The following is a 16,204-nucleotide window of genomic DNA, read 5'->3' on the forward strand; positions in this document are numbered from 1 at the left end:
TCTCCTCAGGTCTCTTTCCATCCTGGCTGTGGAGGTGAACGTCCTCCAGGCAGCTCCTAGAACATCGTCCTCCTCTCAGAGGTATGCCTGCCCTCGGGCGGCGGGTGACCGAGGATCGGCTCGGAGGTGTTCTGACACGCCTGAGCCGAGAGGGAACCTCAACGGGCTGGATGTTCTCTGCGGCCGAGAACATCTCAGAGGTTGGGAAATGGTTGCGGATCTCCTCAATCATCAGAATCACTGGTGAACTGAGTGAGGAGACTTTCAGATGACTGGTTTTATTGTTGCTCCCTGAAGGCCTTGAAGGACAGTCGAGTGTGTTCAGAGACTTCAGAAGAACCATCTTGCTGTAACTGTGCCTGATTAGATTTTCTCCTGCGAGCTCCGAGACGATTCTCTGTGGAAGTTGGAGGACTCGCAGATGTTCTCATCCAAGAACATCGATCCAACCCTTCTTCACAAGTCCAGCTGAGGGCACTGTGAGTTCCTCGGTTTCTCAGAAGGAGCTCCACCCTGAGGCCCTCCTGCCAGCAGCTCAACATGGAGTGTGAGATGCAGCAGAACCTCTGTGACCCTCAGCTTCTCTGAAAAGCCTTAAAGAAGAAGAGAAGAAGAGGAGGACAGATAAAAAGCGTCCGCCGTCAGAAGATGTGTGAAGCTCGTGTTGATCTTTGCGAGGACGTCCCTGGACTGCCTGAAGGTGCCGGACCTCGGCAGGCCGGCTGCTTTCACCCAACGGGAAGTTTCTTCAGAAGAAGCAGAAGTTACATCACATCAAACCTGAAGCGGAAGGTGAGCCGCCGGAGGACGTCACCGAGTTCATCGCCGATCGATCCCGATCACCGATCGATCCCGATCACCAGTCGATCCCGATCGCCGCCTGCGATCGATCACCCACTTCCTGGAGCTGTCAGGTGCCAACATGGAGACTAGAAGGAGGAACACCAAGGAAGTTGTCACCACCTCAGCTCTCTCCTTCATTCCTTCTACTGGAGGAGGTATCAGACCCTGCTTCAGTGGAACCTGCTTCGCTGGAGCTCCGGTTCGCTGCGACCTGCTCCATGGAAGAAGTCCTCGACGGTTTGAAGTTTACAAAATGTTCCTCCAGCTTGTGGTGGACATCTCTGCCTGGACGTGGGGCTGGTGGGCGGCGGAAGCCGGAGCAGGAAGCTGGCTCTGGGCCGGGTGAACATGGAGGCGGCTTGCAAGGCGGAGACGGCCGGCTGCTCTGGAGCTCCTCGCTGAAGCCGTCCGTTAACCCTTGGACCATCACATCTTCTCAACAAAGGGGCTGCCCCTCCTTTTCCTACCTGGAGAACTTATTTATCTGAGTAAAAGGTTGGTGTTTGTCTTTGGAGGAACGGCAGATATCGGTGAAGCTGTACCGTGGCCGGACCTCCATGGTAGAGGTGTTTGCCTTTGTGTGTGTGTGTGTGTGTGTGTGTGTGTGTGTGTGTGTGTCCTGGTGGAGATGTGTAACTTCACGTCCAGGTGTGAGTAATGAGCTGGAATGTACACAGGCTTCAGCAGCCTGCAGGTAAATAAAGGAGCCTGTAGGACGTCCACTCCTTCATGCCATATCAGCAACTTCTCAGGTCAGCAGGAAGGAATGCCGTTTCCTCCTTAGCCAGTGTGTGTGTGTGTGTGTGTGTGTGTGTGTGTGTGTGTGTGTGTGTGTGTGTGTGTGTGTGTGTGTGTGTGTGTGTGTGTGTGTGTGTGTGTGTGTGTGTGTGTGTGTGTGTGTGTGTGTGAGAGGATACATGTGAAGTCCTGAAACACACTGATTTCCGTCTGCTGGCCGGCTCGCCTGTGTGACCTTGAGTGTTTCCCCATTCCATCGTCTTCCTTCCTGCCGTGCTCTGAGGTGCAGCAGATAGCAGTCCAGAGTGGGACTGAACAAATGTATCCACAAGACTTGTATGACTTGTAAGACTTGATCTAAGTGGAGCTTCTTCTGAAGGACCTCAGCTCCGCAAATGATTAATGAGGTAGCTCCTTGGGGGTTGCGGAGGAGCTCCTTGGGGACAGACGGCGGTGTCCTCAGAAGGATCGCTGCTGCTCAGAAAACACCTGATCGCCTCAACTTCTCTCTGAAGGTCCAAAGTCCAGCTGCTCTCCCATTCGGCCGCAGCTGACGCTGGAGTTTCACCGCCCACCGGTTGCCCAATGCTCATCAAACAGCTTTATCGGTGTTGTTTGCCGCCCTCTGGCTGGAGTCACCAAGGTAGTGCTCAGGAGGAGAAGAAGGGCTGAAGTAAACTGTGCTGCAGGTCTTCCATGAAGTCTGTAGAAGTCCTGCTGCACGGTGAGATAGTTCTGGATGACACGTGAACTCACCTCCATCGGGTTGGAAGAGTCTTGAGAAGGGACCAAGGTGCAGTGTCCACCGTCCATCTTGGTTGGAAGACGTGTCTGGGACTGCACAGAGGAGCTAGAGTTGAAGGTCTTGTATCTACAGACGTCCATGCAGTGCTCACCTGTGGTCTGCCGATGGGTGCGCCCATGTCTCCTTCTGCTTGGTTGGGATTCTCATCTGGGTGTGAATGGACTCCCACTCTGCCCCGTGGGGTATCTTCAGGGTGTGAAGGTGGGCGGACCTCCCCCTGCAGGGATCTTCAGTCCCCTCGGGTTCCAGGCAGAGGGTCGTCGGCACTGACAAGTCTAAGGTCTTACTTGAACATACTTGTAAAAGTTTCCAGACCGCTCCTCTCCCTCCTGGAGCCCCTTGCTAAGAGATCGAGGTGTCACCGAGACCTCCGGGAACCGTGAAGATCTCATGGTTGTCACCTCAGTGTGTGGATGAAGTGGTCACCATGGGTGGAACCCGAGCCAGCCTTCTTCTCTAGCAGCGGGGATGGAAAGATCTGAAGGGCCGATGAAGAGTCGCCTGTGCTCGACCCCGCTGGCAGCGCAGAGGACTTCCTGCTCGGCCTGAGAACCAATCGCTACGAGAAGGTCACGTGATGTGGTCCGTAGGTGGTGTGGTGTGTGTCCATGGAGATGAAGAGAATCTGTGTCAGTCAGCAATAGAAACACATGAGTACGTGCAGCTTGTTTTCTGCATACAAGTCCTGCACGGCAACGCCTCCAAACAGGTCGGCGTCTCCTCCTCCTTCTTCTTCTTCTTGCTCTTCTTCTGCAGGAGGTCAGAGTGACGATAAAAGAGGGGAAAGTGTGGATTCTTAGCTGCTCAAAATTCTGTTTGAATGTCAAACTAATCTCTGATTTTCCATGGAGACACACACACACACACACACACACACACACACACACACACACACACACACACACACCCACAGAGCCTGGCTGAGCTGTGCAGGCTGGGATGATGTGCTATGAGGAGCTTCCTGAGGGCTGAGGAGCTCCGAGGCTGGAGGAGACGTCCAGGACGTCGGTGAGCCTCCTGCACGTCCAAACACCAGCCGGAGTGTTTTGGTTGGAGTCCCAGCAGGCCCACAGAAATGTGGTGTGACAGAGATTCTCCAGCACCCTCGTCACTTTCTCCACATGCGAAGGAACCTCAGTGGTCCCACCCTGGAGAAACCCCAGGATCCTTCAGGATCCTTCTTACATCACCTCTGAGGAGCACTCAGATCTCCCAGCTTTGTGTTCAGAAGGTCTAAGCAGCATCGGAGACCTCGATCCTGACTCCTCAGACTGAGGAACGCTGGTGACATGGAGTAAAATCAACCTGAGAACTTGGGTGTGGAGGTCCGTCCCAAAGCGGTGGTCGGGACCTCGTGGTTCTCATGGGACTCTTCTCCTGCCTGCAGAAGAACGGGTCGACTCTTCTGTTAAACCAAGAACCCACTCTGAGCTCAGGTGCTCCTCAGAGTCGTACGGGAGCTCCTTCCTGTTCCACTGCAGTAGAAACCTCTGGATGGCTCTGGTCCATCCTGGAGAACAGCCTCCTCACCTGCGGGTGACCATGCAGTGCTTGAGGAGCACTTTGCTTCTCCTCCTTCTTCTAGAGCCTGTTGGTTTCCAGGTGACGAGGAAGCTAACATCTGCCGCTGTCATCTGACGTCGTCAGATTTGTGTGCACATGCAGTTGTTTTTCTTCTTCCTGAAGAATCCCATTGGTATCACTCTCCTCCAGCTCTCCTCCACCTCTCCTCCAGCTCTCCTCCACCTTCCTCCAGCTCTCCTCCAGCTCTCCTCCACCTTCCTCCACCTTCCTCCACCTTCCTCCAGCCCTCCCTCTTTCCACCATGTTTGTGCAAAGCCAAATATGTGAGGAATCCTCTGCCACCACTCCCTGAGGCTGCAGCGTTAAACCACGATGATCTCAAAAGATAGCATATTTGCCGCCGTGCAGTCTTCTGTAGTCATGCTCCTCCCTCTCTTTGAATCCGTGCTCCTGGTGTCTTCAGAGAGGAGGACCTTCTCTACAGCCCAGATCCTTGTGCTGGCCGGCAGGGACCTGCCCCGAAGATGTCTTCATCTCCACGTAACAAATCCTGAGCGTTCTTCACGCGTCCAAATCGGTACCTGGTCTGGTCCCGGGTGTGTTTGGGCTGCAGGGTGGGGGCGGCGTTCTGCTGCGTACGTCTGAGAAGCTCTTTCAGCAAAGGCAGGAAATGGCTACCTGCACCTCGTACGTTCGACCTTCGTCCCTTCCAATGTCACCTTTTCCAAGTTGTAGGTCCGAAGATCAGTGAGGAAACCGAATGACGTATTGTGATGTAGCAGGAACTCCCGGCTAGCAGTGTGTTTGCTGAATCTGGACACCTAATCCTCACCATGTGGTTGATCCCTCAGGCCTGCAGGTCCTCCTCCAGGCCGGTGCTCCCACAGGGCCGGGGAGCGTCTCTTCCTGAGCCGTGAAAACACGAGCGCTCGTAAACCAACCGGCCGCCCGGGGCGGGTTTACACTCAGATCCACCTCAAGACCTTAGTTTGTCTTTCGGGGCTTCAACTAATCCTGGAGGAGCAGCATGCTGAAAGCTGGTTCCCGGGAGGGTCTCCAGGATCAGCAGACTAGTCTGAGGTGTTTAGAAGAATCCCCGGGTGAGGAGCCGCTGCCCAGGAAGGACTGTCCTGGTCGGCGTCTGTAGGATCTGCTTTGGTTTCTCTGGAAGCCTTTGTCTTTGTTGGACCTCCTGCTGACCAGCTCACAGCACCTGCAGGCTGCCCGCCGAGCTCCTTCATGGATTCACCGGCATTTCCTCCAGGAACAGTCTGAGGGCCGGCCTCTCACAGCTCAGCCTCAGCTCTACCTCTCTTCCTGCCTTCTGGACGACCGAGCCGGACGCAAATGTAATCGATTACCTCTAAAAGGGTGATGGACCTCTTTGGCTATTCCGGAAGCTAGAAGACAAGTCTCACACCACAGTAGTCTCCTGGTCCTTCTCTGACCCGGCAGCCAAGCACTCTCACCCAGGAACAATGTCACGAGTGACTGGATCACCATGTTGAATTTCAGAGTAAACACGTTAAAACAACAGAATTCCGCGTCCGGGATCTGGACGCTCGTCTGTACTTTCCAGTTCTGGCGTTCCCCATCGATCTCCAGCTGCTCCACAAAAATGTGCCTTCAATCCGGCCCAGCGTTGTTGTGAAATCTCTGACGAGGGGAGTCGGACACGCAGCTGGAAGTGCCCGATCGTGTTTCAGTCCCAGAAGATAGAAGTTTCCTGAAATATCTTCGGGTCTGGAAGCCCTTCGCTTCTGTACGGGAGGTCATGATGTGCTGAGCGAGGCAGGGCCGGCCCGGTCCGCTCAAGGGGACTCGGCCGGACCGGAGCGTCTTGCTATGGTGAACCCGGGGGAGGACCTGGACCAGAACCGGGTGCAGGGGTGAACGGCCCGCTCGGCCCGGCGCCCTCAGGCGGGCCGTGTTAGCGTGTTTGCTCAGCCGATGCTATCTCCAGATGGTCCCTCAGCTCCACGGTCACTCATGCGGACCGGCGGCGGTCCGAGGCGGTGTTTGCTGTAGCGGCCGTATCTCTTCCTGTGGGTTCACCACTGAAAGTACTGTCTGGGGCCTCGTCGGACTCGCACCTCCGGCTGTCAGAGGCCGGTCCTGCAGAGGGTCCTGCACCGCTCCAGACCCTCTGCAGACCTCGTACACCGGCCAGACAGAGTCACCTGTCTGATTTCTGGTTCTTAAAATGACCGCCGATGTCCGCAAGAAAAGTTTTGAAGTTCATAATGTCTTTCAGAAGAACGGGGAACTCCTCAAATGACCAAAACTTCCAGGAAGTGTTGTCCGCAAAGTCAAAATCACAGGGAAATGAGTGGGATTGAAGAAGTCCCATCCTGGTGATCTGGATCTGTAGGTGCCAGTGAACCCAGGTGGATCGGTACCCGTCTGAGACGGAAACCGTGATCGTCACCGCCCTTTTTACGGTCGTCTCAGTCTTCTGATGACGATGGGATTCGCTGCATTGTCACGGCGGGGAACTTTGGCGTGTTCTTTGATAGGATACGTTCTTTGGACCTTCGTATTAAAGAGCACACCAGCACTTCCACCTGAGAAACATCTCTTAAGATCAGGCCCGCCTCGTCATTGAAGGCCGCAGAGTTCTTAATCCGCGCATTCCTGACATGGCGATTGGATTATTGTAATGTCCTTTTATCCGGGTTGCCTAAGAAGAGCTTCCGAGGCCCGCCGGTTCTTTGGAAGGCGCCGGAACAAGTCGATTGGAACGTATACTTGTCAAACCTTCTCATGGCGACTGGAATGCGTTTCTGTCCTTGAAGACATCTCATCTCACACCCTCTTCATGTCTGCGGCGTGTCCAGCATCAGATCTTCTGCATACAGCTCAACACCAGGCCAGCACTGGGGTCACGTCCTCAAGACCAACTGCTAGAAATCAAAATCAAACAATAGGTGTGGTTCGGATCAGGTCAGGCAGATCATCAGGAGACTCTGTCAACTGGAGATAGTTGACCTGGTTTGGGTTTCAGATCCTTCTGATCTGTGGACGCTGCTCCTTCCTGGTCGGGGCCGCCGAGGTGTGGGGGTCAGGGTTCCCCAACAGCTTCTCCCAGTTTCACCCCGCAAAGAGATGTGGTCCAATCAGGGGTCTGAACAGGAGGAAGGGTCTGCAGGGCCAAGTGTCTCGTTCCCGTCCTGGTCTTCAGATCTGAACATTTTCTGGGTTTGAAGTGCGTTCCTCCAGAGTCAGTACCGTGACCTCTGCAGGGAGATGTTCTGGTTCCGATCCAGCCACCTGCCCTAGAAGACGTTGAGGGTTTGAGGGACATCAGGGTCCGACGGTCCAGATGTTTCTCGCTCTGATGTGTTTTTCATTGAAAGAGGAGCTCCTGCTCCCCCCCGGATCATCGGTCTTCTCTCGCCGCCGATCTGCCCTCCACACCTCCTTCCTCACTGTCCTCTTCTTGTCCTCTGTCCTGCTGCCCTCCAGAGGTCGTGGTGCAGTTTGACTACGACGCCCTCCACGATGACGAGCTGACCCTGCGGCTGGGCGACGTCATCAAGAACGTGCGGTACATCGAGGAAGATGGCTGGATGGAAGGGGACCTCAACGGCAGGAGGGGCCTCTTCCCCGACAACTTTGTCAAGGTGAGAGAACCTCGTACCTCCGGCGGGTCGTCCGGTCGCCAGCTGCCGTGACCCGCAGACACCCTTTCTACACTCGCCGAGAACCATCTCAAAGTTCAGGGTATCCTGGAGGCGGATGTTGACCTGGTGGTTCTTTGCCTGTCGTGCTGCTCCTGCCCCTCCTTCCTCACCTGCCGCCTCTAATCCGGCGCAGTGAGACGGGTAATCTGCAGAGCTGACGCCCTGACGCTTAATCCTCTAAGGAGCCTGCCGCCTGCTGAACTTTGCTCCGCAGACCTCGATCTGGCTCTTCTCGCTCCTTCTTCGGCCCCAAACGGCCAAGGAAATGAAAGCCGTCCGCGGACGAGATGCTAACGGCCTCGCTAACAGGAGGCGACGGATGGGGGTCAAACTGGACCACCTGACCAGAGCTGGGGTGTCTGTTGTGATCGTCTTCTTACCCCATGTTCTGGACAGCCGTGAGATTTAGGTCGGACCAGGTGGATACGACCCGCCGAGGCCTCGGTCCGCCACCATCACATGTAGACACATGTAGACACATGTAGACACATGTAGACACATGCAGACACATGTAGACACATGTAGACACATGTAGTCACATGTAGTCATGCAGACACATGTAGACACATGTAGACACATGTAGACACATGTAGACACATGTAGACACATGTAGACACATGTAGACACATGTAGACACATGCAGACACATGTAGACACATGCAGACACATGTAGTCATGCAGACACATGTAGACACATGTAGACACATGTAGACACATGTAGACACATGCAGACACATGCAGACACATGCAGTCATGTAGACACATGCAGACACATGTAGTCATGTAGACACATGTAGACACATGTAGACACATGTAGACACATGTAGACACATGCAGACACATGTAGTCATGCAGACACATGTAGTCATGTAGACACATGTAGGCACATGTAGGCACATGTAGGCACATGCAGACACATGCAGACACATGCAGACACATGCAGACACATGCAGACACATGCAGACACATGCAGACACATGCAGACACATGCAGACACATGCAGACACATGTAGACACATGTAGACACATGCAGACACATGTAGTCATGCAGACACATGTAGTCATGTAGACACATGTAGACACATGTAGACACATGTAGGCACATGTAGGCACATGTAGACACATGTAGACACATGCAGACACATGTAGACCCCTGCAGACACATGCAGACACATGCAGACACATGCAGACACATGCAGACACATGCAGACACATGCAGACACATGCAGACACATGCAGACACATGCAGACACATGCAGACACATGCAGACACATGCAGACACATGCAGACACATGCAGACACATGCAGACACATGCAGACACATGTAGACACATGTAGACACATGCAGACACATGTAGTCATGCAGACACATGTAGTCATGTAGACACATGTAGACACATGTAGACACATGTAGACACATGTAGGCACATGTAGGTACATGTAGACACATGTAGACACATGCAGACACATGTAGACCCCTGCAGACACATGCAGGCACATGCAGACACATGCAGGCACATGTAGACACATGTAGACACATGCAGACACATGTAGACACATGCAGACACATGCAGACACATGCAGACACATGCAGACACATGCAGACACATGTAGACACATGTAGACGAGCTTCAGTCAAAGTTGTGTCTCTGAGCTCTGAGCAGCAGGTCCAGCCCTTCTTCCCTGCTGTTCTAAAGTTTGTGGAGATAAAGGTCTCACAACTTGAGGATGGTTTTAGAGAAGAAGTTGGAGATGTAAGCTGTGTTTTTGAGGGGAAATGACAAATGTAATTTCGGCTCCAAGTGAAGAACCTCATGAACCCTCGTGCAGAGGCACATCTTCACACTCGAGCCCTCCAGGTGGAGATGAACGCCCAAGAGCATCTGGAAGGCTGTTTCTTCCATCGTCACGTGTCCTCCTGCTTTACTGAGCTGCTTCCCCTCTGAAGTTCTGCGTCAGCTGTGAGAAGTTCAACTGTGGATAACTTGGGCAGATCTGGGTCACACACACACACACACACACACACACACACACACACACACACACACAGCTGGACTCCCTCTGCTGGAGAATTGCACAGTCAGCTGGTGTGAACCAGGAAGTTTGCCATTGTGGAGTCAGACTTGATAAACACACACAGAATGTGCTGGTGAAGGCGGCTGGTGTTTGTCTGGGTGTGTTTGTGAAGCGAACCTCCTCCCAGGAGATGGACGTCGGCGATTTCTGGGTCGCCGTCCTTCCGTCCTCCCCCGGCCTCTGTGCACCAGGACGTGTTTGTTTCCTGCCGCTGACGTTTGTTCTCAGCAGAAAGGACTCCTTTGTCCAGGAGAGCCTTTCCTTCGTGTTTCCTCCACGACACACCCTTGGACTCCTGGTGGCTACCAGAGGAGATCTCCTCCTGAAGGGTCCTGAGGAGGCCGCTGGGCTCCGGGGTTAACGTGGACCCGTCACACCCTCCAGGTGTGGTGGTACCGTCCACGGTGGTTTCATGCGTAGCGTTCACTGTCTAATGTACACATTATTATATTCCTCATTTCCAGTCACCTTGAGATTGTAAGAAACATCTTCTCTGCTTCTCTGTATGTCCAAGACATGTGGACCAATGGACAATGAACATAAAGCTGATTTTGACTTTGCCGTGATGAACAGATAGTCCATATTTGTGCAGTCGGTCCACTGTGGACGTCCTCCTGCCTGAGATGACCAGGGTTTCCTACTGAAGGATGTTATTCACATACAAACAGTGTTTTCTCCTCGCCGTTAACGTGGTGACGCGTTCCCTTAGAAAGGTCCAGCAGGTGTCTGAGGACCCTTCAGTTCGAAGCTGCAAAGCAACTTATTGGTCGGAAGATATTTCAGACATTAATTGCACGACAAACTGCAGATGGTTGGAACTCCTTGGATCCATACTTGTAGTTCTTGTCCCGCTGGTGTCTTCGGTGGCCGAGAGGGAATTAGAATCCAAACTAGAAATCACCACAGTCAGGTGTGTTTTTGAAGATTTCTTGAAGGTAGCTCTGCATCGTACCGGGACCTTCTGCCGTCCAGAAGTTCCCGGAAATACCGATCTCAGAATATGGGACGGTTCACAGACGCCGACACTCGGATCACATGGTACTGGACCTGGTTCAAGTACACTCGTTTCTCACTGGTGTCCTATTTGTTGTTTGAAGGAAGTGAAGAAGGAGGCCAAGGAGACCAAGGAAGTCAAGGAGACCAAGGAAGTCAAGGAGACCAAGGAGGCCAAGGGTGAACCCAAGGAGGAGTCTTCTCAGCCCCAGCGGAGGGAGAAGAGTGCCGGGAATGTGGCCAACCTGGTTCAGAGAATGAGCACCATCGGCATCCCGACGGGGGGCTTCCAGCCTCAGCCGCCGGCTCCTGCTAAAAGTAAGACATGGTGGGAGATGGCAAACCACTTTGGCTTCTTCTGCCGGGTAGCCAGAACCTCTGCGTACGTTTGTCCGAGCCGATCTTCTCCGGTCTGGTCTGTTTATCGGTGTTCCTCTTGGTCTTTGAGGATAGTTGATATACATAAAGTCGGAGTCCGATTCCAGGTTTACTGTGGTGTTGTGAGTTTATCGGAGGGTCCATAACATGGTGAGCCATGTTTGGGACCAGGAGCGAGCCGGAGGGCAGATAAGCCTCGTCCCAGGGTGCTCAGTAGACGCTACAGTGGATGTAGATTCTAATCAGTCATCAGCCAAAGGTAATTCTGTCGGAAGGTTGCTAATGTTAGCTTTGTTCGAGCACACAGGTTGCTAACCTTAGTTTTGTATGAGCATGCAGGTTGCTGATGCTAGCTTTTTACAGGCACGCAGGTTGCCGATATTAGCGCCAGCGTTAGCTTTGTTCGAGCACACAGGTTGCTTACGTTAGTTTTGTACGACCATGCAGGTTGCTAATGTCAGATAGTATGAGCCCGCTGGTCAAACACGTTCATTTTTTGTGAGCACGCAGGTTGCCAATGCTAACTTTGTACAGGCAAGCAGGTAGCGTACGTTAGCTTTGTACAGGCAAGTAGGTTGCCAATATTAGCGCGAGTGTTAGCTTTGTACAGGCAAGAAGGTCATCAATGTTAGCACCAGTGTAAGCTTTGCACCGGCATGCAGGTTGCTAATGTTAGCTTTGTGCAAGCACGCAGGTCACTAATGTTAGCTTTGTACAGGCGAGTAGGTTGCAAATGTTAGCTTTGTATAGGCACACAGGTAGCTGATGTTAGCTTTGTACAGCACCAGAGGTTGCTAATGTTAGCTTTGTACAGGCGCGCAGGTTGCTAATGTTAGCTTTGTACAAGCGTGCAGGTTGCTGATGTTAGCTTTGTACAGCACCAGAGGTTGCTAAAATAGCTTTGTACACACAAGCAGGTTGCTAATATTAGATTGTATGAGCCCACGGGTCGCCAATGTTAGCTTTATATGAGCAGCACATAGGTCGCTAATGTTAGCGGCAACTGGCGAGTCACCAGTGAGCAGTTGCAGCCAGTTGTGCCGGCATTTACTCACCGGAAGCTAAAGTGTCAAATTAAGCTAATGAGAAATGAACAGTTGTATTTCTGCTAAAAAGGACAACACTTTATGTCTATTTACTGAATATTCAGATACTTGATTGTACTATTGTTTTAAATATTACTGTTCTATTATTCAGAAATGTACGAGCACGCGGTCTCGGCAATGTTAGCTTTGTACATGAATGAGATGAGAGAGATGAGATGAGAACAACTTTATTTATCCCGAAGGAAACGGTTGTGCCAGAGTTTCAAGTAAAAAACATAACAATAATAAATAATAGTAGGAAGGAGGGAGAACAAGAACTACAATGAAATATGAATTGTCTAACTGTTAGCAGTAACTGCAAAGATTGAAGATTCCCTGCAGCTGAAGGAAGAGGAATTAAAAAGTCTGGTAGCCTCAGGTAGGAAAGATCTCCTGTGGCGTTCAGTGGAGCTCCTTGGAGGTATCAGTCTACGACTGAAAGAGCTCCGACAGGACGTCAACGTGGCCTGCAGGGGGTGATGGATGTTGTCCATGATGCTGAGGAGCTTCTCTGACACCTGCACCACAGACTCCAGCTCCACTCCAGGACAGATCCAGCTCTCCTGATGAGCTTGTAGAGTCTGTTGGTGTCAGCTGTCTCCAGCCTGCTGCCCAGCACACAACAGCGTAGAAGATGGCGCTGGACACCAGCGAGTGGTAGAACATCTGCACCATGGTCCTGCAGACGTTGAAAGATCTGAGCCTCCTGAGGAAGAACAGGCGGCTCTGACCCTTCTTGAAGATGGCGTTGGTGTTCAAGGTCCAGCCCAGTTTATTGTCCAAGTGGACACCCAGATATTTGTAAGTGTCCACAATGTCCACTTCTGTACCCCTGATGGTGACCGGGTTCAGGTGGGTCCTTTGTTTCCTGAAATCCACCACCGGCTCCTTTGTCTCAGACACACTGAGCTGCAGGTGGCTAACAGCATTGCTAATACGAGCAGGCAGAGTGTTGACACTGGACGCCGTGTCAGGGCTCCGATCCAGGAGCTGCAGATCCCCGGAGGTCCCTGCAGATCCCTGGACCTCTGCTCGTCCCTATCTTCATGTTCAATTGGGTTTGGAATGGAAGGGGGTCGTTTGGTTCTTCCTACATGGTTTTTGGAAAAGGTGACCCTGATCAATACTTCTGATCTCCACTGATCTGAAAGGTGTGTGTGTGTGTGTTGTAGATTGGCAGGAAGAACAACAGTTTGATTCATCCAGTCTGTCCTGTTTAAGATGCGATTCTCTGGTGTTTCCCGGTCTTCAACACCAGAGGGCGTCTCCGCACAAGGCATCCTGGTCACCACGGCAACCGTGGGTGCAGCCGGCTGTAATTTTCCAGGATCGTCTGCGATCTCTGGTCTGTGATCTCTGGTCTGCGATCTCTGGTCTGCAAGCCTGGTCTTGTTCCACCTTCCCCTCGCTGATGGTCAGGGCTTTGCAGAGCCAGGGTGGATCTGCTGGACCTGCTCAGGGCAGAAGGTGTGCACCAGGACACGGTGTGTCACGGAGCTCATAAGAGACATTCTAGTGTGTGTGTGTGTGTGTGTATGTGTGTGTGTGAGTGTGTGTGTGGACAATAAAGTTTGGGGGTTTTTCTGAATGACAGATTTAGATATTTATACCTCCATAATGAGGAGGACGTGGACCTGATTAGCTGTGGACTCAGAAGAGCCACAGTGTCTCCAAAAGGACACGGTGTGTGTGTGTGTGTGTGTGTGTGTGTGTGTGTGTGTGTGTGCGCATGCATGTGCGTGCGCGCTCTGACATGAACGACAAGATAATGACAGTTGTGACTGGAAGAGCCTGTTCAGCAAGCTGGGACAAGCTGTTTTGTGTGTGTGTGTGTGTGTGTGTGTGTGTGTGTGTGTGTGTGTGTGTGTGTGTGTGTGTGTGTGTGTGTGTGTGGAACGGGACGTGCAGGTTTAGAACTGAAGCCTCACCTGTGGGGGGCGGAGTCATACCTTGGGGGCGGAGTCAAGGCAGCGGTGGCGAGGTGAAGGCGGAGCCTGCTCCTCTCCCTCAGGAGAGAATGTTGTTTTCATGAATTGAGTTCCACCACGTTCTTCTGGGTTCTTCTGGGTTCCTCGGTTCTTGTCCCATCTTGTACTTGGAAGGTGTTGTTCTGGAGAGGAGCTCCTCCTCTGGGTTCTAGATGCCTTCTGGAATGCTGCTGCTGGAAGCCCTGATCCACCCTTCCTCCCCCTTCTTCTTCAGCGTGACAGTGTTTGTTCAGCAGGGTGTGTCTGTTGCGTGTCACACACACACACACACACACACACACACACACACACACTCTCTCTGATCTCCTGGCCCTCCCACTTCCTGGTTTCACACTGTGCTGATTGTGTTTGGATCATCAGGAAGCAGAAGGTGTGCTGTGTCTCCTCAGAGCCCAAGAAGAGGCAGTGCAAGGTGCTGTTCGACTACCAGCCTCAGAACGAGGACGAGCTGGAGCTGAAGGTCGGGGACGTCATCGACATCATCGAGGAGGTACCGTTGAAGTTCTACCACACGTTCTGACTGGAGGAGGTATCTGCTGACCTCAGGGCCTCAGGGCCTCCGGTCGACCGGCGTCTCCTGGAGCGGGAGCTGGCTGAGCTCTGAATGTCTGGCTTCTGCAGGTGGAAGAAGGTTGGTGGAACGGCATCTTCAACGGCAAGGTGGCACTGTTCCCCTCCAACTTCGTGAAGGAGCTGGACCCCATGAAGGAGGACGGCGAGAGCATCGACGGCGACGAGACCGGTGAGACGGAGCTCTTTGAAGGTCTTCCCTGGAGGTCTACGGTGGACCGGAGACACGTCCTCTGACCTTGGGTCCTCCAGGGGTGTCAGACCTGCTAACAGGAAGTAGAAGGAGAGCAGAGCACCAGCAGCTCCAGGAGAAGGAGGAGCCTACATGCATTGATGCCCAATGGCAGTCAGGCTGTTGGTCTACTCGGTGTCTCAAGCGTGGGTCCAGCGTCGCAGAAGAATGACTGAAAGAATGTCCTCCACAGATGTTGGAGGTGTGGAGGGCGGCGCCCCGGGGAACGGGGTGGTCTCCCAGCCCAAGAAGATCCGAGGCGTGGGCTTCGGGGACATCTTCAAGGAGGGCTCCGTCAAGCTGAGGACCCGCCTGCCCAGCCCCGAGGAGGAGAAGAAGGACAAGGTGAGTGTCCTTCTCCAGGGCTCCGGGGTTCTTCTGGGATGGGAGCACCAGGTGACCTTCAGATGGGTTCAGGAATCAGACGGCTCTTCATTCAGTGTCGGGTGTTGAGGTTCTGTCTGAAACCACAACCTTAGACTTCTCCGTCCAGGATCTCCAGCCTCCTCGGGCCCTCACACTCCTCCTGGAGGGATGGTCCTCACACACCAGCAGTGGTCATGAAACACGACGATGAGCGTCAGCGGAACATCACGCCGAGTCCGGCCAAGCTGTCCTTCAGTCCACGCCCCAGACCTTCTGAAGGACCTGCTGAGGTCAAAGCCTTGTGGTGGTGGACCAGCAGGTGCGTGTCTGTGGACCTGCTCTGCACCAGGCTAACCTGAACTGCCTGCAGAAGACACGCCCACCGCCTGGAGGCCTCACAGCAGCTGCTCACCTGGGTTGAGGAACCTGCCGAAGACCCGCTGGACTTCACGTACAGCTGAGAAGTTTGGACAGCAGATGAAGACTGCAAGTAGATGGTCTTCTACGGGTGCTTGTTCTCTACGTTCCTCGGAGGAGGAGCAGGGATGAAGGACAGCCTCCACAGAGGAAAGCAGCTTCTTCTGGAGCAACCAGAGAAGAAGGGAAGGAGGAGGAGCAGAAGACACCAGGTGAAGACCTGCTGACAGATCCCTGAGGCTGAAGATCCACCCCTCCGGTGTAGGACGTGGCCATGGTCTTCCTCACAGCCTGTCCAAAGAGGGAGAGCCAATGGTCCTCCAGAGGTTTTATCTTCACTGAATGTCCTCTCAGCTTCCGAAGGCTCCTGGAGAAGCGCAGATGTCTTCCAACCGTGCAGATGTCTTCCATCGTGCAGATGTCTTCCTGCTCTTCCAGCCCTTCCTCTCTGAAGGAACCCGCCTGACCACCATGTCTCATCTCCACCTCACGCTGCTGACAGCTC

At 53.2% G+C, this 16,204-nt stretch overlaps 1 protein-coding gene across 1 annotated transcript in view; it reads left to right on the top strand.

The window, feature by feature from the left end:
- The window catches only part of cd2ap (CD2-associated protein), a 30,894-nt gene that overhangs the window by 1,255 nt on the left and 13,435 nt on the right, over positions 1-16,204 (top strand). Inside the window, exons 2-6 of the mRNA XM_086143244.1 lie at positions 7,376-7,533; positions 10,768-10,981; positions 14,504-14,604; positions 14,736-14,856; positions 15,110-15,261. Of these exons, the coding sequence (XP_085999370.1) occupies positions 7,376-7,533; positions 10,768-10,981; positions 14,504-14,604; positions 14,736-14,856; positions 15,110-15,261 (746 nt within the window). The remainder of the gene's footprint in view (positions 1-7,375; positions 7,534-10,767; positions 10,982-14,503; positions 14,605-14,735; positions 14,857-15,109; positions 15,262-16,204) is intronic.

This window comes from Fistularia commersonii, chromosome 36 (genome assembly GCF_037954325.1).
Source record: "Fistularia commersonii isolate RoL2024-O1a breed Wild chromosome 36, RoL_Fcom_v1.0, whole genome shotgun sequence".
In the NCBI taxonomy this organism is placed as follows: domain Eukaryota; kingdom Metazoa; phylum Chordata; class Actinopteri; order Syngnathiformes; family Fistulariidae; genus Fistularia; species Fistularia commersonii.